This window comes from Alternaria arborescens, assembly GCF_004154835.1.
Source record: "Alternaria arborescens strain FERA 675 chromosome Unknown contig_4, whole genome shotgun sequence".
Taxonomy (NCBI): Eukaryota; Fungi; Ascomycota; class Dothideomycetes; order Pleosporales; family Pleosporaceae; genus Alternaria; species Alternaria arborescens.
In genome coordinates, this window is record NW_021167859.1 from 206,189 (window position 1) to 232,739 (window position 26,551).

At 51.4% G+C, this 26,551-nt stretch overlaps 9 protein-coding genes across 9 annotated transcripts; 5 read left to right on the forward strand and 4 right to left on the reverse strand.

Annotated features, from left to right (window-relative positions):
* Window positions 1-268: 268 nt before the first annotated feature.
* On the forward strand, window positions 269-2,006 carry AA0111_g2153 (putative formamidase; the record flags this gene model as incomplete). The annotated part of the gene is made up of 6 exons (XM_028647893.1): window positions 269-343; window positions 407-714; window positions 799-887; window positions 935-1,272; window positions 1,347-1,614; window positions 1,813-2,006. 6 exons carry the CDS (start codon window positions 269-271, stop codon window positions 2,004-2,006), a joined length of 1,272 nt encoding a protein of 423 aa, XP_028510066.1.
* Window positions 2,007-2,569: 563 nt separating this feature from the next.
* On the reverse strand, window positions 2,570-3,266 carry AA0111_g2154 (hypothetical protein; the record flags this gene model as incomplete). Its single annotated transcript, XM_028647894.1, has 4 exons — window positions 2,570-2,761; window positions 2,813-2,858; window positions 2,910-3,027; window positions 3,083-3,266. 4 exons carry the CDS (start codon window positions 3,264-3,266, stop codon window positions 2,570-2,572), a joined length of 540 nt encoding a protein of 179 aa, XP_028510063.1.
* A 1,084-nt stretch (window positions 3,267-4,350) lies between these two features.
* On the forward strand, window positions 4,351-6,482 carry AA0111_g2155 (hypothetical protein; the record flags this gene model as incomplete). Its single annotated transcript, XM_028647895.1, has 6 exons — window positions 4,351-4,418; window positions 4,471-4,543; window positions 4,596-4,739; window positions 4,793-5,680; window positions 5,729-5,918; window positions 5,965-6,482. 6 exons carry the CDS (start codon window positions 4,351-4,353, stop codon window positions 6,480-6,482), a joined length of 1,881 nt encoding a protein of 626 aa, XP_028510064.1.
* A 727-nt stretch (window positions 6,483-7,209) lies between these two features.
* Window positions 7,210-9,464, forward strand: AA0111_g2156 (putative translation initiation factor eIF-2B subunit epsilon; the record flags this gene model as incomplete). Its single annotated transcript, XM_028647896.1, has 4 exons — window positions 7,210-7,287; window positions 7,334-7,390; window positions 7,438-8,746; window positions 8,797-9,464. The coding sequence occupies 4 exons, from the start codon at window positions 7,210-7,212 to the stop codon at window positions 9,462-9,464; spliced, it is 2,112 nt and encodes a 703-aa protein (XP_028510061.1).
* Window positions 9,465-10,206: 742 nt separating this feature from the next.
* AA0111_g2157 (E3 ubiquitin-protein ligase) lies at window positions 10,207-11,891 on the forward strand (the record flags this gene model as incomplete). The annotated part of the gene is made up of 4 exons (XM_028647897.1): window positions 10,207-10,288; window positions 10,339-10,879; window positions 10,927-11,813; window positions 11,860-11,891. The coding sequence occupies 4 exons, from the start codon at window positions 10,207-10,209 to the stop codon at window positions 11,889-11,891; spliced, it is 1,542 nt and encodes a 513-aa protein (XP_028510062.1).
* A 630-nt stretch (window positions 11,892-12,521) lies between these two features.
* On the reverse strand, window positions 12,522-12,827 carry AA0111_g2158 (hypothetical protein; the record flags this gene model as incomplete). The annotated part of the gene is made up of 1 exon (XM_028647898.1): window positions 12,522-12,827. The coding sequence occupies one exon, from the start codon at window positions 12,825-12,827 to the stop codon at window positions 12,522-12,524; it is 306 nt and encodes a 101-aa protein (XP_028510059.1).
* A 571-nt stretch (window positions 12,828-13,398) lies between these two features.
* Window positions 13,399-16,635, reverse strand: AA0111_g2159 (hypothetical protein; the record flags this gene model as incomplete). Its single annotated transcript, XM_028647899.1, has 3 exons — window positions 13,399-13,543; window positions 13,593-13,926; window positions 13,980-16,635. 3 exons carry the CDS (start codon window positions 16,633-16,635, stop codon window positions 13,399-13,401), a joined length of 3,135 nt encoding a protein of 1,044 aa, XP_028510060.1.
* Window positions 16,636-18,812: 2,177 nt separating this feature from the next.
* On the reverse strand, window positions 18,813-23,711 carry AA0111_g2160 (hypothetical protein; the record flags this gene model as incomplete). Its single annotated transcript, XM_028647901.1, has 1 exon — window positions 18,813-23,711. One exon carries the CDS (start codon window positions 23,709-23,711, stop codon window positions 18,813-18,815), a length of 4,899 nt encoding a protein of 1,632 aa, XP_028509813.1.
* Window positions 23,712-24,817: 1,106 nt separating this feature from the next.
* AA0111_g2161 (hypothetical protein) lies at window positions 24,818-25,687 on the forward strand (the record flags this gene model as incomplete). The annotated part of the gene is made up of 1 exon (XM_028647902.1): window positions 24,818-25,687. The coding sequence occupies one exon, from the start codon at window positions 24,818-24,820 to the stop codon at window positions 25,685-25,687; it is 870 nt and encodes a 289-aa protein (XP_028509812.1).
* Between the last annotated feature and the right edge of the window lie 864 nt (window positions 25,688-26,551).

Below are 26,551 nucleotides of genomic sequence, written 5' to 3' on the forward strand. Positions count from 1 at the left end.
TAACAGCCGCGTATCGTAGAGCTTATCACCCACCTTGTAGTAATAGTTGGTGGATATGGCATTCGGCCTTGTCTTCGGCACGTATCCTTATATCCGAGATAACAATTGACAGGCTGAGGTTACTCTTTCCCCGCGTCTGTTGTCTTCATATGCGTGACGTTCCCCGCTCGCGCGACTAGACGCGTTTCTTACTATTCTCTGATCTACACAGCATACCATCTCCTTCGTTCTTTTCACTTTATAATTCAGTGTATCCCAAATCCTCAATATGGGTAAAGAAGGTCTCCGCTATGCAGCGAAAGTGTCACTAGACAAGCCAGCATCAGAGCAAGAGTGCCTGCACGTATGTCGAATCATTCTGCCCTATACTGAGCTACTCTAATACATGTCTTTTTTTCTTCTTTAGAACCGCTGGCACCCCGAAAATCCCTCGTACGCCACTATCAAACCCGGCGAAGCCGTCAAGATCGAGTGTGTAGACTGGACTGGCGGTCAAATCGGCAACAATGACTCTGCAGACGATGTGCGGGATGTCGACCTTACTAAGATTCACTACCTAACCGGACCTTTCGATATTGAAACCGCAGAACCGGGTGACGTCCTCGTTGTTGACATTCAAGATGTACAGCCGTTAGAGGACCAGCCTTGGGGGTTTACAGGTGTGTTTGCAAAGGACAATGGCGGTGGATTTTTGGACGAACTCTACCCTGAGGCGTAAGTGTTGTTAGTTGTTTTGGGGGGGAGGGCAAAGACAGTGGGAGAGGTGCTGATCAAAGCGGTGGACTAATATATCGGCAGGGCAAAAGCCATCTGGGACTTTGAAGGCATCTTCTGTAGCTCTCGCCATATTCCCGGCGTAAGATTCGCAGGCCTCATTCACCCCGGCAGTAAGTCATCCTTGTTCACATCCACACGCACAAAATGCCGAATACAGCGCTGACCTCATCCTTTTCTCGTCTTCCAGTTCTAGGCTGCGCGCCCTCTGCCGAAGTCCTGGAGACTTGGAATACCCGCGAAGCCGAACTCATCTCTACACACACCCATCTGAATCGCGACGTGGCTAAACCGCCTGAGCCCCAAAATGCCCACGCAGGTTCTGCAACAGGATCTGTAAAGGAGAAGATTGCCAAAGAAGGCGCGCGCACTATTCCAGGTCGTCCTGAACACGGTGGTAACTGCGATATCAAGAACTTGTCGAGGGGATCTAAAGTTTTCTTGCCGGTACATGTCAAGGGTGCAAAGTTTAGTGTGGGAGATTTGCATTTCAGTCAGGTAAGTCTTTACATCTCGTTCCAGCGAAGTCTGTACGTGGCCTTGAAACTGACATCCATCTTTCCACCTGCTAGGGCGACGGCGAGATATCCTTCTGCGGCGCAATCGAGATGGCAGGCGTCATAACAATCAAGTTCAGTGTCATGAAAGGCGGCATGAAGCAACTCGATATGAAGAGTCCAATCTACATCCCAGGCCCCGTCGAACCGCAGTTCGGTCCTGGAAGGTATATTTACTTCGAGGGCTTCAGTGTGGATGAACACGGGAAACAGCACTATCTCGATGCGACGGTTGCGTACCGGCAGACTTGTCTGAGGGTAATTGAGTATTTGAGACGATTTGGTGAGTTTGCAATTCTTCTTTCTGCGTTTTTTTGCACGTATCCTCTCCCCCATGTTCCGCGCTCGTCTCTGCCAATTCTAGATTTCTTGGCCTTTTAGTTCTTTTTTTGATTTGAGACCTATAGTGGCAAAGGGGCGCTGGCCCGAGGTTTCATCAAGTTTCTTTTTTCTCAGATATCTTTTACTAACGATATCACAGGGTACAGCGACTACCAGATCTATCTCTTGCTCTCTTGCGCCCCGGTTCAAGGTCACATAGCCGGTATAGTCGATATCCCCAATGCGTGTACAACTATAGGTTTGCCGATGGACATCTTCGACTTTGACATCAGTCCGCATGTTCCCGCTGAGAAGCGCGATCTCGGGTCTTGCGCATTTGCTGGCAAGAAGTAGACCGTGGTCTGTGTGTGTAGAACGTCTACAGGGATTGTGGAGATTGGGTCAGAGGATGGCGCAATGTGGCTGAAGCTTAGCCGTTATTGTGCTATTTCAATCAGTATCTCCTAGTAGGCAATCAACGTCAATTTACCTTTTCCAAGGCGTTCAAATGGCTTGTAGAACTAATATCTCTGTATAAGAAGTAGCGTTGGTCGCGCTTCGTGAGTCTAGTCAAACATTCTAAGAGACTCATTGTCTTTCTTCTTCAGCCAAGGCATAGGGAGATGGAACCGGGAAACTTTACAAGAAGCCAGAATGGCCTGGATGATTTGTAGGCACTATTAGTGGTTGCATCGTGATCGGGGTATTGTATGATAAAAACCCATGATACCAAGGTCAAGCGGTGATAGTAGTTCGAGATGTATAAAATTGATGAGCGATTCCGTACATGTAGATGTATTGTATTGGTTCTGTCATTTAGGTTGATTACTTCCGCTATCGTTTTAGGCGATCGTGGTCCATTCTGTGAACTCTAGATGGACATTTGTTCCTCTCTTACACAGCCTGTCAAAAACTCTTTATAGGACCTTGTCTGCTGCAGAAACATTCAAGCCTGTGTTATCAGACTCGACGTGTGCTGCTTTGACGGTACCGTTGTCAATCACAAGAGCGTATCGCTTCGAACGATCACCTCCGAAGATGGAGGCGCCATCGAAAGAGAGATCAAGCGCCTTTGTAAAGCGAAGGCTGGGATCTCCCAAGAAGCGGATCTATCAATGTCAACACCACAATGTCTGAAGGGCGAACAAGGTAACACTCACGCCGCTGGAGCCTGAAGGGTCGAGCATCTTGCCCCATGCTTTCATGCTACATCCGATCAGTTGAGAACATGGCGGATATCAAGAAGCATCTGCTTACACAAAAGGATCGTTTACTGAAACAACAAACACCTTGCCGGCATCCTTCAACTTAGGAGAATTGATATAGCCGGGGATATGGTTCTCGGAGCATGAAGGTGAGAAAGCTGCAGGAACACCTTTGGCAGTTGTCAGACGCAGCTTTGTCAACGAGACCCGCCAGACGTTAATTACCGATAATGACACCTTTGCCGGTCAACTCATTTGCTAGGTTGACCTTGTTACCCGGAGAACCCTCGACGAGTTCAACGTCAGGCAGCTTGTCTCCAACATTGACGAATGCAGGCGCAGAGGCGTGAAATAGACGCCGACTGGCGACGGGACGCACTAGAGGCAGGCGACGGGCGGTAGCGAACATGGTGGATGCAGGAGAAAGTGTGTATGTCGGGCGTGGTGTGGGTGTAGAGCACGTGTGCACCTGACAGTGACGAGCTTTCTAAGGTAGTGGGGGTACGACGTGTTTTGCCGGTGTCACTGCTCTCGGAAGACGGCAAGCGCACCCACCAGCTCACTTCCCTCTACGCAGCACGTGTGCATCTGCCTCATCCAAAAGTATGCTACATGGACACCTCCGCGGTCGCAGTACCTCAGTAATATCGTCAAATGTGCATACTGATACTCGTGTCCATAATTAGCTGTCGTATGTACAGACTAGTCCTGCCTGCACCAGCAAATTGCGGATAATGATGTTAACCTATCGACCCACACCAGCTTTAGCGAAGGCTATTCGGTGCTATGCCGATCGTGCCTCAAGCCAGTGATGTTTCGTCAACGGCGTAATCAGTGGAGACATGGGCCAGAAGGACCATGGGCGAAAGAATGATCAAAACTGTGCTATATGCTGGAAAAAGCAGTGTAATATCGCACCACCGTCGAGAGTGAGAGCGTGTGTGTGTGCGGTGCAGACCTCACCCACGACTCAGGCGTCTTCACCCCCGTGTCCCGTGTCCTGTCATTCCCCCCCTGCTTCGTCTCCCTCGGCACGACGCCCGCTAGCGCATTGCCAACTGCATTCCTCTCAAGCCCAAGGTTAACCTGCTTTAGGCCCGTTTAGCTCCCAAGTGCCCGCGCAGAAGCCGCGAGGCAATGTGCCCATGTTCTCCCTGTCTCTTACACTTGAAGGTCCAGATCTCGCCCATCGCACTCCGTCGTCAGCCTGCAAGAAGGCGCGCCCGTTTTGGGAAATTTCGTCATCGCTCGTCCAACACCGATCGCCCGCGGCTAAGCAAAACTTTAAGCGCATAGCATACAACGCGCCGCCGGAACCTCGCGCGCCGTCTTCCGTAGCTTCGATCGCAGTCGCTTCCAGGTACTGAAGACTGTGACGGGGAATTTGCTATCTCATTTCGGCATCGACGAGACTCATCCGGTGCCGTCGCGCATCAACACGGGTTACCAACGACGGCTTCTTCGCCCACGACAGTCGTCAATTCACCTGCATCATGGATCCCAATCAAGCCGGTGGGGGAGGGTCCAACAACTCCAGCGACTTTGTGCGCAAGCTGTACAAGTAGGTGGACGCGCCCATGCGCGACGTGACGGCGTGCTAAAACATAGTTTAGGATGTTGGAAAACCCGAGCGACGAGAGTGTTGTACGATGGGGGAATGATGGCGACAGCTTCGTTGTCCTAGAAGTATGCGCCTCGTATACGTACCAATCGATTGCACCTGCTAACCAACGGACAGAACGAGAAGTTCACAAAACACATACTTCCCAAGCATTTCAAACACAGCAACTTTGCTAGTTTCGTCCGCCAGCTGAACAAATACGATTTCCACAAAGTCCGTCATAACAACGAAGAGAATGGGCAGTCGCCCTATGGGCCAGGAGTATGTGGCATTCCTGCATATCTTCGTGACTATGTTAGCTAACAAGCCAATAGGCCTGGGAGTTCAAGCACCCTGATTTCAAGATGAACAACAAAGATGCGCTCGACAACATCCGTCGAAAGGCTCCTGCACCACGAAAACCAAACCAAGCTGCCGCCGAAGAGTTCGCACCCTCACAACAGATGGACATGGTTAGCGGTCAGTTGATGGCCACACAAGCTCAGCTGCATGCGCTGGAGAGCCGCTATAGTGAACTGAGCATCCATCATTCCATGCTTCTGCAGGAGGTTATTGGGCTACAAAAAACGGTCGTCAACCACGAACATGTTATGCAGCAGATCATGACTTTCCTACATGGTGTCGATGCGACACAGAGGAGGAACAGCAAACTCATCTTCCCTAACGGCGCCGAGTCGCAGAACGGCAGTATGGAGCCTCCTTCCAACACCGATGACGACAACCCTGCTTCGCCCTTACAGCACGCTTCGAAGCTTCTCAGTGAGACGAACGCGGACGCCATGCTGAACCCCCGGAATTTGGAGCAAATGAACGAGATCACCATGCGCATGAACGGGACATTAACAACGCCACCGCCCGACTTCGCGCGAGCAGCAGCACGGCCGACGAGCCGCGGCCCACCATCTGCAACCTCCACCAACTCAATGCGCCTAGAAAACCTCGACAACCTTGTTTATCCCGTGGGTTCTAATAATGGCATCGATCCCATGTACAGCGAGCATATCAACAACATCCCATATGCCGCTCCGCCGAAAGCGGCCGAGGTCAGCGAGCCCAGAATTCCAGAACCGAGAAAGAAGAATACCATCCCAGACCCAGGGTGGATCAGACCTCCTCAGATCTTGCTGGTCGAAGACGATCCCACTTGTCGTCGAATCGGAAGCAAGTTCTTGTACGCTTTCCATTGCTCCATTGATAGTGCTGTAAGTCATCTTCCCGTGCTTTCCAGACTCCATACTGACTGAAATAAGCTCGACGGTTTGGAGGCGGTTAACAAAATGAACGCGGGATCCAAGTATGATTTGGTTTTGATGGATATCATCATGCCGAACCTCGACGGTGTGTCAGCCTGCCATCTGATTCGACAATTCGATACTACTCCTATCGTTGCCATGACTTCCAACATCCGAAGCGACGACATCTCGATGTATTTCCAACATGGTAAGACCGGCTCATCTGTATGTCTAACAATGGCTAACATCCCCAGGCATGAACGACGTTCTTCCTAAGCCCTTTACCAAAGAGGGTCTATTGCACATGCTAGAAAAACACCTTGTACACCTCAAAAAGCCAATAGCTCAAGCTGACGGAACTATGGTTGCACCTCAACCTGTGCAAATCGCACGTCAGTTGGTTCTCAAGGAAGAGGACTCTCCGGCCAAGTCCCCCCAGACTGTCAGTCAGTGGAACTCACCAAACCAAATGCCGGGCGTTTCTCCAGTTGGTACCACAGTTCCGGATGATTTCGCACAGGCAATGCGCGGCCAGCCAGTGCAGCACCCGACTCCCTACGGCGTGAATCCCATGCATGGGAACATGGGATATAGCACCTCGCCACACATGCAAATGCAACCACAGCAACAAGCACAATTACCGCCAGGTCACCGTCGTCAGGTCTCGGAGATATCTGGAGGCGATGATTTGAATAACCCAGCCAAACGTCAACAAATGTACCCACCTCAGATGCAGCAGCAGATGGGAGGAATGCAACCGCGCCCACGTTGATATGTCGGGTAGCGAGGGGGCGAAGAGGGAATTTTCATGTTAATAATTCGAGAAGAAGGAGTACAGCCACTGGCTTCCTGTGGACAGGCATGGAGCACGTAATCGCGTTGCTGGACAGAGATGTTTCGCCATGTTGGAGCCGATAGTCGTGGTCGGCCCTTGTATCTACGAGAGAGATAAAGTGCAAGGATCGGACAGCTCGGGAAGCTGTCTATGAGGGTATCCAGGACCTTTGGGGTCTCCGGCGTTCCAAGGTCATCTATTGTGCCAGGTCCGGGTTGGACATTTGCTAGAAAATACCCTACATGTTAGATAAACAATTGATCAATTCTTTTCTCAGACGCGAGAATCCCAGTGCTCAGCAGTGCTCCCATGTGAAAGTGTCGTCGCAATAAGCATTCCCGAGCAAATGTCCTCCCTGGTGGTCCAGACCTTGATAGCCAGCCCAAAAGACCGCGCACGAGCATGTTCGAGAATCATGCGCCCTGTTGCAGCGGCTTACCCGCAGAGCCACCCCGCTAAAGGATCTGAGACGTGACGGGACCCGAAGATCTGGGTTTGCGTGGTGGTCCCTGGTTCGGGGGGGCTTGTGACTCAGCGGTGGTTGTAAGTTCGTGGAAGCTTTTTTGGGAGTCGTAGCCCAAACCCCCACCACGACTTGTACGAATCTAGAATTCCAACCGCGCCCCTCCACCTTTTGCGCAACACACTACCAGAGAGACCAAACATGCCTCCAAAAGGCAACAAAGGCCAGAACAAGGGCAAGTCGGGCGAGGAGGAGCGCGACGAGCCGCTGCAGGCCGTGGTAGGTTGCGCAAGGTACTTGGCCGACGACTGTGCTAACGTTGTAGATACTCGCGGACCCCTTCGAGACACGCTTCAATCCCTTCACGCTCGAGCACCCAAGAGTACGCATGCCCCCAGAGATTGCCAGCTGCACGCTGACACTTGCTAGTGTCTCCTACCCCTCGCGAATACCCCACTCATCGAATACACGTTCGAGTTTCTCGCCAACGCCGGCGTCGAGGAAGTCTTTGTATACTGCGGCGCACACAGAGAGCAGGTTGAAGAGTACATAAAAGCCTCAAGATGGTCTTCCAAGTCTTCGCCCTTCTCGCGACTGGAGCTCATCCAGTCGACGTCACACTCGATCGGTGACGCGATGCGAGACCTGGACAGCCGGGGTCTGCTCGTGGGAGACTTCCTCCTGGTGTACGGTGATGTGGTCAGCAATCTGCCCTTGGAGTCTGCGCTTGCAGCGCACAGAGCGAGGCGGGCCAAGGACAAGAATGCGATTATGACCATGGTGCTGCGCGAGGCAGGCGCGACTCATCGGACAAAGGCACAGGGAACAAGTCCGGTATTTGTAATTGACCCGCAGAAAGAGAGATGCTTGCACTTTGAACAAATGCCCAACCGCGACCAGACGCACTACCTCTCCATCGACCCCGAGCTGCTTTCCACCCACCAGGAGATCGAAGTACGTCAGGACCTGATCGACTGCGGCATCGACATCTGCACACCCGACGTGCTCGCGTTATGGAGCGACAACTTCGATTTCCAAGCGCCTCGCAAGGGCTTCCTACACAGCGTACTCAAGGATTACGAGCTCAACGGCAAGACCTTCCACACACACATCATCTCAGACCACTACGCGGCACGAGTACGAAACCTCCATGCATACGATTCGGTTAGCAAGGACATTGTGTCACGCTGGGCATACCCGTTATGCCCGGACAGCAACCTCGTTCAGGGACAGTCATATCGCTTACAAAAGGGCAATACCTACAAGGAGGAGGGCGTCATACTCGCGCGCGATTGCATCATCGGACGAAAGACAGTCATCGGACGGGGTACCAGCATAGGCGAGAAGAGCGTCATTACCAACAGTATTATCGGAAGGCATTGTCAAATTGGTCGAAATGTTAAAATTGACGGCGCATACATTTGGGACTATGCCAGCATAGCCGACGGCAGCACAGTCACCAAGGCAGTCATTGCGAACGAAGTGGCCATAGGTCGCAGGTGCACCATCGAAGCCGGTGCTCTGATATCGTATGGGGTCAGCATCAGCGAAGGCATGACAATACGAGGAGATCACAGAATCACAAGAGCAAAGCGGAGACGGGAACAAGGGGAGGATATTGTCCGGGGCAACTCAGATCCTGCGATTGTTGGCGAGAAAGGCGACGGCTTCGAGTTTTATGACTCTGACGAAGATGACGAGGACGAGCTTGTCGATGGTCTCGCTACCGGAGGTCCCAGTAAGTCCAAGACCGCCGACTCCCGTGTGTGTATGTGCTAACATGATTAGTGTACAACTTCTCAAACGAGTCGATATCCACAATCAACTCGGATTCCGAGGCTGACATGATGGGTATGGAACGCCATGACAGATCAGCGACCAGTAGTTTCTTGTCTGTGGGCTCGGCAGACAGTCAACATGCGGCAAACTTTGATCACGACGCTTCTGCCAGTATCTACGATTCGCTTGTCGAAGGCCACGAATCTGCAAACATCCAGCTGGAGCTGACGGCACTCCGTATGAGCACAAACGCCTCGGACCACCAAGTCAGACGTGCCGTCGTTTCCTCGTTCGTCAAGCGCGTCACCCAACTTACAAAGTCGGGCGAGGCAATCAAGAGTGCCGTTGCGCAGGTCTTTGGGCAACATAAGGAGCTCATTGACCGGTCCATCTTTGACAAGAACGCTGAAAGCAAGACGGATCAGATCGACTTTATGCTGCTGCTCCAGGCCGACTTGTGCAACAAGGAGAACGGCGATGCCATCTTGCTGAGTGCATCGACCAAACTGGTTGAACTAGACTCGATAGAAGAGGATGGCATGATTCAGTGGTGGGAAGACGAGAAGAGCACGGAGAATGCGGACATGGAGAAGGTCAGGCAGAAGACGAAGAGTTTGATTGACTTTTTGCAGATGGAAAGTGAGGACGAGAGCGAGGAAGAGAGTGATGAGGATTAGTGCGTGCTACAACAAAGTACTATGACAAGATGAGAGCTTCTGTTACATGCGTGTGGAAAAGCAAAATTAGCATGAGTTGAACAAAGTCTATGTCGTTGGCCGGTTTCATCTGGACATAGGCCAGACTATTATAGAGGCGGCGATGTATGGCCGATTCTTGTCCGCAGCAGACGGTCGTGCTTATGGACCTGGACAGCTGCCTCAAGGCAACTGCAGTGTTTTGCGCCAAGGGATTGAACACTGCGCTTAATATTGTATACCCAAGTTCGTTAGGTGGTCTGCTAGGTGGGTGAGGCGGCAGACGGAAATGTGGAGAGCGCGGTCAAGTTCCGGGCGCGCCCCTGGGCTGTTGCCTCCCAAAGGCGCTAGGGCCACCCGATGAGTGCCCGCATAGGACCATCAATCGACTGCTGGACGCCAGACTCCCCAACTCTTGTGACTCCTTCCCTTCTGTTCAGCTGACCAATACCCTTGTTTTCTCCCACACCTGTACCGCCACTCTGCACGCGCGCCTCAGGCCTTATCGTCCGTTTGTACACACGCTTTCTTCCGCCGCAGCCTGTCCAGCTAGCGTTCCGTCATCAGGCGGGACATCTCCATCATCACGCCTCCAACTACCCTTCGCAAGCGGAAGGCCGACGAGGCAGACAACTACCTCAGCCCCGCAGAGGAACCACCCCATAAGAAGACAAACTCCCCTGTTGTTAGCCTGCCGGCCACGCCCGCAACCCACGCCGACAAAATGGACTCCGATGACGACTTCAACAGCTCCATGAGCGGCGACGACTTTGACGACCAGGACAGCGACCTGGGCCTGGAAGAGGGTGCGCATTCCCTTGACCTCCAACTATAGTCGCATGCTAACGTGCAACAGACTCGGACTTTGACATGGAGCAAGATGACGTCGGCTTCGAGACGCAAGACAAGGACATCAAGCCCACCAAGCAGGCCTTCGAAGTAGACTTCAAAGTCTTTGACCCTGCCCAGATACAAGCACAGCAAGACAAGCAGATCGACGAGGTTGCGGCCATCCTTGGCCAACCACCAGAGGCCGCTGCCATCCTCCTCCGCCACCTGCGATGGAACAAGGAACGTTTGATCGACCAATACATGGAGAAGACGGATGAGGTCCTCGAGACAGCAGGCCTGGGCCAGGACTCCACCACCAACCCGCCCAAGGTCGAGCAGATACCAGGTTTTGTCTGCGACATCTGCTGCGACGATGACAAGGACCTGCGGACATTTGCCATGAAGTGCGGGCACAGGTTCTGCTTGAACTGCTACAGGCAATACCTCGGCACCAAGATTCAAGACGAGGGAGAGGCTGCCCGGATACGCTGCCCCGGAGAGGGCTGCACCCGGATAGTCGACTCGAAATCGCTAGACCTTCTCGTTACAGCAGATCTCCAAGACAGGTACGTCGATGCCGCTCTACCTTCCCAAAGCCTGCTAACAATCACAGATACCACACCCTCCTCACACGAACCTACGTCGATGATAAAGAAAACCTCAAGTGGTGCCCCGCGCCCGATTGCAAATACGCCGTGGAATGTCCGGTAAAGAGCAAGGATCTCACTAAGATCGTGCCCACGGTGCACTGCGAGTGCGGACACGACTTCTGCTTTGGATGCACGCTGAACAACCATCAACCCGCACCTTGCGCTCTAGTGAAGAAATGGGTCAAGAAGTGCGAGGACGACTCGGAGACAGCCAACTGGATATCGGCCAACACAAAGGAATGCCCAAACTGTAACTCCACTATTGAGAAGAATGGAGGGTGCAACCACATGACATGCAGGAAGTGTCGCAACGAGTTCTGCTGGATGTGTATGGGCAAGTGGTCAGAGCACGGCACGAGCTGGTACAATTGCAATCGTTTTGAGGAGAAGAGCGGATCGGAAGCCCGCGATGCGCAGGCCAAGTCCCGGCAGTCGCTCGAACGATACCTTCATTACTACAACCGCTTTGCCAACCACGAACAATCGGCTAAGCTAGACAAAGACCTCTACCTCAAGACGGAAAAGAAGATGCAGCAACTGCAGAACTCGTCGGGCATGTCGTGGATTGAGGTGCAGTTCCTGGACCAAGCTTCACATGCGCTTCAGCAGTGCCGACAGGTACTCAAGTGGACCTACGCTTTTGCTTACTACCTTGCACGAAACAATCTCACGGAAATTTTCGAGGACAACCAAAAGGACCTGGAAATGGCCGTCGAGAACCTCAGCGAGATGTTCGAGAAGCCAATCGATCAGCTGAAGGACCTCAAGGTTGATATCCTTGACAAGACGTCATACTGCACCAAGAGAAGGATCATTGTCCTCAATGACACAGCGGAGAACCTGAAGCTCGGTTAGTCATATTTTAGCCCTCACTGGAATGCTGCTAACGTTGATAGGCACCTGGAAGTTTAATGTAGACTTGGTGTAGGACACCTACATTAGTCAATTCGTCTCTCTTGATGACCCTCAAATGGCCACCCACGATGGCAGTGCGCGACCGCCCCCTCGCAGACGTTGTCGCCGGACCCTAATGCCTGGTGGAGGAGTGGCTCATCTGCAAGCAGCCAACAGAAGGAGGCCACATCAATGACAACGTTTGGGTTTGGCCTGCGCAATGAAAGACAAGAAAGTTTGGCAAAGAATATGACGTTTTCACGCTGTTTTATGTTGCATGGACGGTAACGCACTGGCGCTTTTTTTTTTGGTGATAAGGGTATGGCATTTTTTGGCAATGGCGTTTTTTTCTCTTTCATGTGTATCAATCTGTTGGCAATCAGCGGTTCAGCGGCTAGGTTTTTAGCGGAATCTGGGGTGTGTGGGTGTGTGTATGTGGTTTTTTTTTCTTCTCACTCATCCCACTCTGACACATATTCGACGCAGACATTGAGAAAGATATGAAATTAGACTTTCGATATTGATTGTTGACCTTGCGGAAAGATGTGTTGTGATGGCATGTTTGAAGGGCAAGTAGGTGGAGGGAGGGATTCGAGACGAAGTGAGGTTGCTGCTGACTTGTGCTCTCTTCGTTGTGGGCTAACAGTACTTTTGATACTTTCAGTCACCTATATCCTGGACGAGCACGTCTCATCGTCTCCCCCCAGTACGCTCTACCCCGGTAGTTCCTCCAACCTTCGTCTCCATCCCACCAACCCACTCCACACGGTGGCGGTTGGCGAATAGAATTAACACGTGGTCTCCTCTGCAATCCTGATGCTCTTCTTCTTATCGGACTGACGGTTCCGTAGTCGTTTGTGTGGTACCCTGGTCTTGGTTCTTCGTGGCGATTGCGGGGAGGCGAGATGTTGCGCGAGTAGGCGTAGTAGTTTTCTTGTGCCCACTCTTCGGGGGTGAAGCGGTTGTACATTTTGTAGTTATCTGTACCTCTGTCTGGATAGTGATTTGGTCGATGATATTGTTGTTGTTGTTGTTAGTAGTCATTTGGTGTCCTTGTGCGAGCGAGCTTGCGGCAAGGTTTTTGTGGTGGGTGAGTAGGATGTCTTTGTGATACAATGCGGTATTGGTGGAGGATGGCTCCGGAGTTTTATAGTTGTGCTGATTGATGAATGTGTCTGAGGCGGTGACTTGAACGAGAGATCATGCGTTGGGGTATGTGTTGTCGATTTGTGAAAGGGTAATGTGCTGGCTCGTAACGACGGAATGCCTTCTATCCCGTGATTAAAGACACTTCAAGCAGATGCGCAGGCGCATGTAGTCACTTGTCACTATGATATTAAGATTGATTCAATGAGGCAAGACCTTTCATTAAACTATCTACTATCTCTATAATAGTGATATATGCTTTGCCATCACTAGAGAGTGACGAACTATGTACTAAAGAGCGACAATTGTTGAGATTATCACGTGGCGACAGGCACTACAAGTCTTGTCTGGAGTTGACCGAGGTTGAAGATCTTGGCAGAGTAAGATGCCACCATTTAGACGGTAGGAGAGGCAGTCGGGCATGTAGTGACGGTGATGATGTTGTAAACGGTGGTAGGTACGCTTGTGGTGGTGGTCACGGTGGCAGAGGCAACTGTGAAAGCAGTCTGAGTGGCAGTACCAGAGATGGGTGTGGAGGTGCTATTATTGGTAAGTAATTGCATGATGAGAAGCAAAGGATAGTACTCACGTAGTGACGGTGGTCCTGACAGTTCCGGTCGCAGTCGCAACGACGCGATCCTGAGTAAATGTGAAGTCAGGACCGTAGAAACCAGCACGCTTCGCGAGCTTCTGCTTGGGGGCGGCAACTGCGACGCGCTTGCGGTGAAGCTTCAGGGTAACACATCCAGAGAGCTTGCGACCCCCGATAATGTTTGAGTTGTTCCGAATGGCGCCAATGCTGCCCTTCATGTAGCAAGCACCTGGGTTACCTGTGACCCAAGAAACATTAACACACCCAGTGGTGCTGTCGCAGGCCTGGAGACATTGCTCGTATGTGTCAGTGTAGACGAGGCCGTTCGGAACTGTACACTATATTAGCTGATGTGCATAGAGGAAGCAGATTTGAAATACTTACGATCGTTGCCGTAACGATCGGCGGCGCACTCGACGGCGTATTGTGCGCCACATGAAGTCACGAAAGTTGAACCATTGGAACCCGGGCAAGTGACAGCACCTGTTGAGCTCGGAGCAGGGGCGCTTGATGAGGCACTGAAGACACTGGTAGGCGTGCATGCGCATTGGTACGCTGTGTTCGAGATAGTCGTGGTAACAGTAACGGTCGAGGGTCCAGGAGCAGGGGCAGCCGAAGTGACTGGTGCCGAGCTTGTGGCCGCCACTGATGAGGATGAGGTAGTGCGAGAGGAGGTAGTAACAGACGATGGAGCAACCACAGAGGACGAAACAGCCACAGAGGACGAAACAGCCACAGAGGACGAAGTGGGTGCTGCTGAAGAAGTGGGTGCTGCTGAAGAAGTGGGTGCTGCCGAAGTTGAGATAGTGCTAACCAATCGTCCACCGATGATGTTGGAGTTGCTCCTCGCACCGCTGACCGCGTTCTTCAGATAGCAAGGGCCACCCATGACGTAGCTGACAGCGACACAGCCCGAAGTGGAAGAACAGTCCGCCAAACAACCCTCGTAGGAGCCTGGGTAGGTTGGGCTCATTGGACCTGGAATATCTCCGCCCGTGTAGTCAGAACCGCACTCGACAAGGTACTGCTTACCATTGGCAGTGATAGTTGAGCCGTTGGAGCCAGGGCATGAAGCGCTAGCGGCAGGGCTGGCAGCAGAGCTGGATGAGGAGGCAGTAGAGCTGGAAGAAGAGGCAACAGAGCTGGAAGAAGAGGCAACAGAGCTGGAAGAAGAGGCAACAGAGCTGGAAGAAGAGGCAACAGAGCTGGAAGAAGAGGCAACAGAGCTGGAAGAAGAGGCAACAGAGCTGGAAGAGGAGCCAGCGGTAACTACTGTGGTACTGACGACTGTGGTAGTAGCGACAGCAGATGTGGAGGAAGTAGTAGCGACAGCGGAGGAGGAGGAGCTTGCGGACGATGTGGATGCCACTGGGGATGAAGACACAGGTACAGATGCAATCCTAGCACCCCAGACGTTGCTGTTGGAGTTGGGTGCACCAAGACCATTCTTCAAATAACATGGACCGTTGGGCAGATAAGAGACATACTGGCAGCCTGAAGTGCTCGCACAAGCCTGAATACATTGCTCGAAGGTTGCAGGGTTATTTGGTGCAACGCCAATGTCATTGTTGAAGCGGTCGACGAAGCATTCAACGATGAAGTTTCCTTGAGGCGTGCTGAAGGTTGCGCCATTGCTTGCAGGGCAAGATAGAGTAGACGCAGAGGGTGCCGGGCTGGCTGAAGTAGGAGTGGAGGAGCTAGACGCAGGGCTTGAAGTGGTTGAGCTGGAAGGAATAGGAGAGGAAGATGAAGTCGAAGTAGAGCTTGCTGTTGGGGTAGCTGAAGTCACGACGACGGTGGTAGTGGCGATTGAGGATGAGCTCGAAGATGAGATTGGAGAAGGCGAAACGGATGAGCTCGAAGATGTGCGGACAGACGAGCTCGACGGAACAGATGACGACGAAGGTGTCGAAGCAGAGCTTGATGTCGGAGTAGCAGTAGTAACTACTACGACAGTGGTAGTCGCAACTGATGAAGAAGAAGATGATGATGATGGAACAGGAGGAGATGCGGGTGAGCTCGAGGAAGTGAATACCGATGAGCTCGAAGGGGCAGGTGGCGAAGATAGCGAGGAGGTCGAAGACGAGCTCGGTGCTGGAGTAGCAGTAGTCACTACGGTGAGGGTTGTAGTAGCAACTGATGATGAAGAAGGCGAAGGCGAAGCAGACGAGCTTGATGATGGGATAGGAGACGGACTTGGAGACGAGCTCGGTGTTGGGGAGACGGTGGACACAACGACAACGGTTGTGGTAGCCACAGAAGATGACGAAGATGACACCGGAGCAGGGCTCGAAGATGAGCTTGGAGATGGCGTAGTTGTTGAGACGATGACCACAGTAGTAGTAGAAACCCGAGTGGAAGAAGACGGCACAACCGGCACAGCAGAGCTAGACGAGGAGGACGGCACGATCAGAGAAGAAGATGGGCTCGAAGAGCTCGATGGTGTGGATGTGCTTGAAGGCGTTGGGCACGAGGTAACAGTCTGCGTGAAAGGGCTGGTGACTGGGGTCGTAACAGTGGCCGTGCTCGTACGTGTAGTAGTGGAGGAAGCAGAAGTGACCGTAGTAGTCGCTGCGGGCTGAATGGGAGCAAACGCAGTGTTGGTAGCAGTCTGGGTCACCACAATAGTGTTTGTAGCGACTGTGCTTGGTGCCGGCTGGTCACCGAACGTGGCTGTGAAAGGGCGAGGAGTGACTGCGAATGGGTTGAGGAATTGGTAGTTGTCGAGCGTGTAAGCACCAATGTTGACCCAGTTGAAGAGATCGGCGTTTGCACAGAAGATACCCGTATAAGTTGCGGGTACTCCTTGTGTGACGTAAGAGCAGGTGCGGGTGTATAGGAGAGCCGGGTTGGAGATGATGGGCGTGAAGGTAGGCCTGGTTCCTGAGTAACATGTAGAAGTACCCGACATGTAAGTCATCTGGATACCGAAATCATCGCCAGATCCAAATGAATGCTTGGCTTGATCGTAGCTGAAGGTTGGGGTGGCCGTCCCAATGAGGGCCGGCAAGCCTGCGGCAACGAGCGAGCAGCCTGACATGTTGGTCGACTACTGGTGATTGAGTGAATTTAGAAGAATAGCGAGTGTATCGAACAATTGAGCTGCTCAATTCAAAGAGTAGGGAGACGCTCTTTTATAGATTCCGTCCTTGCTGATTCTGCGGTTACTCGAGATGATGAATTCATGATCCTGAGAGGGTTTAGAGGTTCCCTGAGCCATAAATCTACATCACCGTGGCATCAAGATGTCTTGTAAAAAAAGGGTTCTTCTCCTGATTGGCATGGAGTATGTCAGGGAGGAGCCGGTAGGTGAGGCTCTGGGGCGTACCCATTGCTACCATTGGGGGCACGTGGGGAGGGGAGCCCCAGCATCTCCCTGATTAAGATAAACAGATGCAGATGCATTACCGTGAGTCTGAGTCTCGTATGCCAGTTAGACTTCGAAATACTCAGTTGCATGTGTGGTGTCGATTTGGAACGTGAACGCAGAAGGATGACGTTTGGCAGCACAGACCGCCGCTAAACTCCTACCGGTAGTGCAGGGGTTACCAGCCTCCAACTTTCTAAGCCCTGATACATCGTTTCCGGGTTTCAGTCCTGTCATCAGTTTTTCGATTGAGCTACTAAAGCTGCCACTCTTTGTTCTCATCCGGTTGGAGATATGCCCTCCATCACTGAGAAGTCCAATTCACCAAACGCACCCAGCCTCGAAAGGTCTGCTATTGAAGAATGCATCACGAACGATCCCTGCGTCTCTGCAACCTCTCACGTAGGCTGGTAGACTAATAGAGAACTAGAAGGCTACCCAGACATAACCTGCATACCTTGCCAATGCAGGTCCAGTATTGTCAGGACCAGCTGCTCGGAACCGCACCCGACAGAAACTCCAATGCACAAGGCTTTCGATAGTAACGGCCGCCGGCTGCGATATGAGATATGGAAGTTCTCTCTTGTCTCTGCGCGGTACCATGAACATTTGCAACCTGTGTATTAAAGAACTGATTGCGAAATATATACATAGCTCAGCAATTGCTGATCCGAGATTGCTCTTGCGGAGACCCAGAAAGCGAGCTATGCGAATTGCGGGTCGTGAGACGATCTATAACAGACCCTTGTGTCAGCAAGTCACTTACAACGTACGATGGTGGCGGGAGTCGGAGATGATGTGATGATTGGGTGAAGGGTCACTTTCGACATTACCTTTCTCATCGTTTGGTAATACAGCACACTCCACACCTGCCTTACAGACCACGCATCCCTCAGATTTCTCATGATTGGTGGCCACTGCCATGTCTCGCAAACCTCAATCGCGACGGAAACCGCCGCTATCGAGCTGTAAAAACCATCTCATCTGTCCCAGACCCATGTTACACCGGACCAGCCAATAAGCGTATTGAGAATGAGTTGATGCAAGCAGGCTCCCAATGACAGCCGTGCCTCCACGGTCGAACCCCATACCAGTAGCACTAGCATCCTCAAGGATCATGGATGCGCTATTGACGCCTTCCAAACATGCGTCCTCACGAAGGCCTACTTAGGAAGACAATGGTACGGATCTTCAGGAATGCCTTTGACCTGCCAGTTCCAACCGGTACCGCGATACTACGGAACCATGAGCGAATACACGTGGAGTACTTTCCGCCGCGCCGGTCTCATAACATCCAAGCTCTCCCCGCTCACAGTACCACGGCAGCGTGCATTTCCGACGTAGGTTGGGGCGTCTGGCCCCTCATGTAGGGAAAGAATGGCGAATTCGAGGAACCAGAGAGGAACTGCGATGAAGAACGAGCTGTTGTAATAATCGGCTGAGGGGTTGCCGAATCTACAACCTGGTGATCTAAGACACAGGTCGAGAATCAATGGGAAAATGCAGATGGCGACCCGACGCCGGTTTCGGAAGAAGAATGCGATAACAATGAGGAGGAAGATTAGTGGTTGGTAGAATGCAGGAGTGGGCTGACGGTCAGAGAGCTGTAGCCATCGATACCACCCCAATGTGATGCTTTCCAATATGGAGGCTGAAGCGCTTTCGGAAGTTGTCATCATTGCATTTTGTAGGTTGCAGTTTAGAAGTCAAGTGAAGCTCGCTGGACCGCCACGCCAGAATAGTCAAGCCATCAGCAAACGTTGAGCGGCATGAAATAGTCCGCAATGACGTAGAAGTCAACTCGTCAGTCGTAGCGGTCGTGGTTGCAGTCGTCTATTCTTTACGTAAGATTACTTGAGATAATTCTCTTCGATCTCCCATCCCTTTCTCCTGACGCCCTCGTTCTCACATGCCTTCCATGTCCCCACTAGCGCCTTTAATCGGTCCCGAATGTCCTTATCTACGGTAGTGTTTGCTTCCCACAACTCGTTGCCCACCCGCGTTACCAGCATTGCTGCAATCTCGACCCTCAGCAGCTCCGGTGCTGTCAACCAGCTCAGTCTTGTGTTACTGATGTCGCCTACATAAGTTGCGGTCAAGACGCTGTTATTGCTTATTTCTGCTCTTTGGCTACCCGTAGAAGCATTAGTAGCGATGTAGGTAGACAGCTGATCAAGGTGCTTGTGGTAGATTGACAGGCTACTCAGCTCATCAGCGATGGCGACCAGCTGGCTCGCAAAGACCTTGCATCTCTCCTCGCGGGATGCCTTCTTCTCATCGAGAGACGGCCATGGGTAATCAAGCAGGCGAAGACGCCAAGAAAAGGTGTCGGGTAGTACCGATGGGTTCCGGGCAGGATCGCGTCCCCACTCTCTCGTGCGCAAAGTGTCTACGTAGGACACCATCGCCTCCAAGATTGGCTTTCGGTATGGCTTCCACCACGTCTCTCCGAGATAATCGTCAAGCATGAGTCTATCACACAGCTTTGTGAGTTTGGTGTAAGTTGGCGTATCGTTCCGAAGTAATGCAGTGAACAGTTTGAGAAATTGCTCTTGAATGAATTTTGGCGTAATGGCAGAGTCTTTGGAATCTTCCATAACACAATCCAAAAGCTCAACAATATCCGTACCTTCGCTTTGAACATCGAGCGATTTTCCATACAGTCGCATCCATGCTTCGACTTCGGGCAGCGAGCGCAGTGCAGGGTCTGCAGCGAGCCGTTCGTTCATTGCTTGCAAGGGCGCTGGAAGTGCGGCCCTGAAAGACATGTACGTGACATATTCTTCCAGTAGAGTACGCGGAACATGACACAGCCTTTCCGTCCCCATGGAAAGTAAGGTCATATTCACCGACGGGTCTCTTGGAATGGATGGGATGTTTAAGTCTCCAAGCAATATGTCTTCGAACCCGTGTTTGCGAAGGAACAATGCCACCCACCTCGCTGTCTGATCTCTGAGGTTTTGCAGTATTGGCATCATGATGCGGTCAACGAAAGGCTGAATCTCGGTCGTTGGGATCTTCCCACTACGGAGATAAGTGACCAAAGCGACCAGGATTGGCGAATCTGAACTCGAAGTTCCCATGATGCCTGCTTGGAGCTCGGGAAGCGATAGAGTCTCCTCGCATTTCACCCAGCGCGCTTCATTTAGTGCCTTTCTTTCATCCAAGGCTCCAGCTAGCGGTATGAATGACTCCAGGATAGTGAACACTTCGCGAGATTGCTCTTGAGAGCCAGATTCGAGCAAGACTAGAAGACTTTTGATAACGTTGAGCCGGACGTCGACATGTGCATCCACATTGGAGAGCTTTCTCAATACCAAAAGAGCATAATCCGTCCCAACAAGGTCCAGGTCCTGGAGAAGTTGAGCTAGCATCTTGCGCGTAGTAACTTTAACATGGGCCTTGTCACTCGATGCAACCTTTTGGTCGTCTGAACTCTTCTTGCTCTTATCCTTTGTTCGAAGCATATGAATGAGTTCGTCGGTGAAAGCTTCGATGAGAGATTCCGCCTGCGTTGCTGGAAGCCGTCGGAGAAAACTAGGTTTGAGAAGTTTCCGATGCCACGAGCTCGACTCTGGTCTGTCTAAAATTGTTCGAATGACTGATTGCGTGGCCAAACTGGGTCTATCACTTTCACCCAGTAGCGCAACGAGCTCCATCGCAACCTCATGAGGATTCTCGTTGGTTTCTTTTTCCGGATCTGCATCGAACCTTTTGAGGGCCTTATCGAGGTTTTGCGAGGATTGTGCCAACAATAAAGGAGGTATTGTGTCGAGATGACCCTCTAAATTCCTGACAGCTGAGTATTGATCGGGCTCGTCCGCATTGAGGAAGTCGTCGTCCAAGAACAGGGAAGGATATCGTACATCTGTCGCTGAGGGGAACGGGGTAGCAAGTAGACGATTATCACTGGCATATTTCGTATCGAGATACAACAAAGCCGATAAGACGCCACCTTCACCCATACCGCGGGTTTCACTCCAGATGGCTCGAGGGTTATCTTTGTAGGCAGGGACTTCAGCCGATGAAACGACTGGGAGGTTTACCGGTGGCTTTATGGTTGAGTTTCTAGATATACCTACAGAAAAATCCACGTAGGTAAGCTCACCAAGTTCTCGCTTGGGGAAATCTGGTCTCGCCGAAAAAGGATTCCATTCGCACGGCTCACCGGAACCATCATCGTCGGGTATCAATGGCCAAGGCTTCTCGACAGTGCTCATTGCGCCCCGAGGCGGCCACTCATCCATGAGCCGTGGTTTCTTGTCGCTCCAGAAGCGTATTGCTTCATCTTCTGCCATTCTCTTGGAACTCAAAGGACCGGTCGCATACTCCCATGCTTTCTTGACGCGGATTTGTGTCTCGACTCTGTCACGATTCTTGGGTATGTAAAGCTGCAGAGCATGTTGATAGCTGTCCACGAACATTCCGATGGCCTGTTGAGAATCTTTGTCCGTTGGTACTGGTTGAAGAGCAGCCTCCGAGTCGGGAAACACGGTGCGTCGAGTGCGTGATGCAATATAAGGAGCAACGCTACTAAGATCCTCCACATTCAAAGTCCATGGTGCGGTAAGGTATTGGAGCGGAAGTCCTCGAGGGAAAGGATGAGGAAGTGTGACTGCAGCGGGGTACGTCAATGGGCGCAGTCTACACCAGAGCTCATCTCTCGCACGAGCGAGGGAATCGAGGAATGCATATGTTGATACATCACAGCTCTCTAGCTCATACATGGAGGGCTTATTATAGGCAATGATGCCGCGGAAGAGATTCGCTTGAAGTCTTTCGTAACCGTCTTTCTGCGCCTTTTCCTCAATCGCAATGACCATCGAGATCGTATCAGCCCAGAGGTATGTCAGTACATCCTCGTCAGAAGCGTCGAGCTGCTTCTTGACCATCGGTGTGAGATCGATTCGCAGTTTGATGACCTCATAGAATAATTCAAAGACGCCACTCCAATTGTACGCTTGAAACGATGGCTGCCTGAGGGCTTCGCAGGCTGTATCAAACATGTTTTGCAGAATAGAGTTTGCTGCGCATACCCGCTGTTGCAGCTCCGTCAGGCTCAAACTTTTGTTGATCGATTCAGGAATGCCTGAAAGCAAACGTACTCCTTCAGGAGTATATGCTTGTAGGTTGATTTCACGAATCACAGTCGGATCGCCCAAGAAACGTTTCGTCCACTCCATCGCATGTTGCAGCATCTCAAGTGATCCACTGGCTATGGTAGCGAAAATCGCTGACTTGGCGAAGAAAGCGCGCTGGTCCGGTTGAGACGCAGTGGCAGCCTTTTTCTTGCGCATATCGATGTATTCCTTGGCCATATTCTTGGCTTCTTCTTCCTTGTTGTTCAAGTTCAGTAGCCAAATATGGACAACATTCGGATCACCGCTAGAACCGTCAAAGGTAGACGGTAAGCTGAAGATGGAGTTACCATAACCCAAGTAGATCAGATCTGTGTCTCCCCTGACTCTTCGCAAACGAGTAAACAGTAGAAGAGAATCTTCCGGAGACATGTTGGAAAAGAAACTGTGAGGAATCGGACCTTTGGTCTTTGCAAGGTCTTCGTCGCTGTCCAGATCAAGCGACGTAGACGCTTGGTAGCAGAGCCTTAAGAGTGGGTAGCTTTGTTTTGCTTGGATTCCGGTGAGGATATTATCCCAGTCTCCGATTGCAGTCTTGCTGGCTGTGCCAAATACTGGATGAGAGCAGATCCTTCGTAGTTGATGTTCGAACAAACTTGGTTGTTGTGACCAACAAAATGCAACTTGCTGGAGGAAGTCGACCTGGAGGCCAGATCGCTGGCCTCCCTTGATTGGATGTACATCCAAATAATGCATTGTAAGGTCGATGATTCGTTGTGTAATGCTCCAGTCTGTACGGTTCTTGACCGCGCGTTTTAAGAGAGGATTGACGAGTTGGTCGATGAAAATTATATCCTCCACTACGCGACGCGGTGAATTGCTCAGAGTTTCAAGAACTATTAAAGAGAATTCCATAGATTCTGAGAACCCTGTTGTAGTCGACTTTGCCGGTGGATAGTGATGCAATAGATCTTGAAAGGTTTTGATGTCAACGGGAGATGACTCCTCTGCGCCGAGTGACTGGAGGATCTCTTTCTGCATATACTCCGGATAGTATTTGATGATATATTTGCCCCGCGTGTTTATCCATGTTCCTTTGAAGCCGCTGATGATAGCCTCGGTCACCAGGTCTGCCGAGCATGCGGGGACGAGGGACGCATAGAATTTTCCGAGTGCGCGCTTGTCTTTGGTCTTATGTGGCGAATCTGGGAATCGATCAGGGTGCATTGCCTTGTATAACTGTGTAAAAAGCTCTCTTTTCTCCTCCAGATCTGCGCCTTTACCACAACTGCCAATTGCTTTACAGGCTGACCTGACCTCGAGCACCGAGAGGTCTGCAAAGATGTTAAGCAAACCCGCAGTACCTCCAATCCCCTTCCACGTCTCTCTCCATCTCAAGGAACAAAGCGCTTTGCGAAGATGTTTGATTGCAAACTCGCGAATCAGTACCGAGAAATTTTGCGTGAGTGCTTCACGGATAACGGAAGGCGATTTTGTTACGCCAAGCCATGGCGCGAAGGTTGTTGGAGGTATTGAGCCTATCTCGACAAGTTGGAGAAGCTGTGTTGTGACTTCTCCGATGGGTGCATCTCTCAGTATTTGATTGTAGTAGTCCCGAAGCTCAGCGGGTGTGGCAGATCGAATGCGACGTGTGTCAAGATTGGCGGCCATCCTGTGCGGTGCAGCGAACATGTACCTGTAAAGGCCGTAACACGTGTGTGAGGATTGTGAGAGTGTGTACCGTGTTCACGATATAGTTCGAAATGCAACGAGGGGTCGCAAGTAGACGTCTGAAGGCACCAGAGGGTGTTTCAGTATTAAGGGAAAACGCGTTCGGAAGGTGTTTGCGTTGTGGAACTTGACGAGACCCAGCCAAGATAACATGGACAGCCCGTCTCCTGGGTGTTGTGAAGCAGCAGTATCATTATTGATATAGTCTTGAAGGATTCAGGCACGATTCACGTGAAGGGCGCCGTAGGCAGATGTTGCCGAATACAGAAAGGTGGACGATCAGGCGGGCCGCACTGCGGGGCAATTATGTGGTTGGAAGGGCTGTGACAAGCTTAATACGCCGCCTATGACATCATTTTACGCCTTTACATTGGTGACAGCTGTTTTACAGTGCTACACCTAGCAGTTCAACCTTCCCTGGCTTCTATCTACGCATGCCGTCTTATCGAGAAGCGCGACATGCAGCCCTTCCTGGCAACTAAACGTTTCGACCCGCTTTTGAGTTACAGGACGACACAATGGATACCACGCTACACAAGCAGCATATTTGTGACTCTCATGCACGGAGTCGCGAAGATTCATAATAGTGCGCGAGATGTAGTTACGATACTAGTCAAAGTAGATATTCGGTCAACAGCAACAGTCACTTCCAGCATATTTACAAATCATCATCAAAGACTCATGTCATTAGATACAAATACGCTTCAAATATTGCGCTCGCTCTCACATTAATACATACACTATCTTCCCTGGAGTCCTCTGCGCAGCACAAGTTATATTTATCCACTACTCATTTCTGTCAATTCCATCATACAAAAGGAGCGAGAACTATACCGCAAAACTATTCGTCATCGACTACGATGGGTTTCGGAATCATCGAGTGGTTTCTGCTTTTCTTCGTCCTCATGTCGATACAGTTTACGTACTCGGGGCCTCTAGGTTCTGGAACGGCAACTGTGGGATCTATGCCTGTGAGTTCGGCGCTTAGTAGCATTTCGTCGATGAGTGCGACCGAAACGTCTTTTGCAGGTTCTGAATCTCCAGCCATGGTTTCAGGAAGCCTGTCACCATCTAGGATTAGCACTGTTGGTGTAAGTGCAGCTACGTCGGGTGTGTCACCGACATCCCCCACGGAGTCAATCGTGGCTGAGGTTGGGCGAGAATATGGCAAAATTGTCATCAACAACGGCTACAGTGAAGACTTGGTAGTAATGTCCATTGGTGCCTGGCCGCTTGGCGGAAACAGGACCAAAATTGACGACACAAGCCCAATCGTTGCTCCGCATAACGGCAGGTGGAACGCATGGCGAGAAGACATTCAACACGCAATCGCATCTGGGGCAAGCCATAAAGAGCCCTTTCGTGTCACCTGTCCCAATGTCGAGGGCGCAGAAGAATACTGTGCAGACTATGACAAACTGCGTAGCCAGGGTGTGTCACTCAAGATTTTCACTGCTGCAAATCCGAGTGAGGCTCTACAGTTTGAATACGCGCTTGTGCAGAATCCGCTGGACGAGCTACCTTACCACAAGCTCAACTACGATGTCTCGCTTCTTGACTGCGCTGATCCGCTTGACCATGCCTCGCTCTATGGCATCGATTTCAGCGCCGAGAATCACCGTGAGATTACGGATCAGTCCATGTCGGCCGAAGACAAGAAGCACAAAGCCGATTTATGTCCTGGATACAAAGGTGGGCTCAAAGTGTCGTTCCAAGCAGAGGATGGCTGCGACGGTGACGTTTGTGAGCCGATCGACTGTAATGGAGAGGATTGGTGTAAGATGTATTTCTTTCAGCGAACGAGGGACGGAGAGCCGAGTTTGAGCTGTGGCGGAGAGTTCAGGGGAGATGTGGTATTGGATCTTTGTGTGGCTAATGCCGGTGCCAATGTCAATACTGAGGCTGGCAGCAAATAGATGATTTATTCATGTTTGTGGCATGAGGTTGGATCCCGCATTGATAGCTGAAGTCAATCGCAGCGCTGGATTTCTAGGTTGTACTTTGCGTCAATACTTATTAGTAGGCCAAATTTATCAGTCATTGGGCATGATTGGAACCTGTTTGATAGTTCACAGTGCCAGGTTTCGGACTGCTGGAGTGTGAGCAGGGCTCGATCGGCCTCATCTGACGGTGGCGAAGATCCTCGATCCGATCGGCGATTGCGTTTCGTGGTTGTTACAGATGTCGAGCTCCACGGAGCAGTGGTTCCCTTGAAGATCGACGTGACTGACGACGGCTGTGGCGTGTTGATACTGCGATTGCCTGTAGATCTGTATTTGTTGGTGACAATCGCTGTAAGGTACCCGACCTGGAACCGTTTGACGTTGATTGGTAGGGAACATATTTCCGAAGCTCGGAAAGGAGTTGCGGTATTTCGCGGGCATGACAGGATCGTGGGATAGCGGCCACGGTTGGGGCAGGTAAGCTACCTGATATCAAGATCCATATATCAAGATCCATATGCCGAGCGTTGAGCGGGCAGGGTGGTGGGTACGTGTGGTGTTCGCACGTGAGGCAGGTACCCGCAGTTCAGGTGACAATTAGAGTTTGTTACAGTTGTGGGCGACATCTTGTCTCGCATGGCAGCTCTCGGCATTCTTTGTTACCGTGGCTCGCCTGACAGGTGCTAGAATTGTAGAAGCGCCAGTGCTAGAATTGTAGAAGCGCCAGTGCTAGAATTATAGAAGCGCCAAAGCCGCTGAGGCTTTCTAGTGTGGACTGCAAGATCCAGGCGGGTGGTCCGCCCTTGGGCATAATGACACCACTTGTGGTTCCATGCT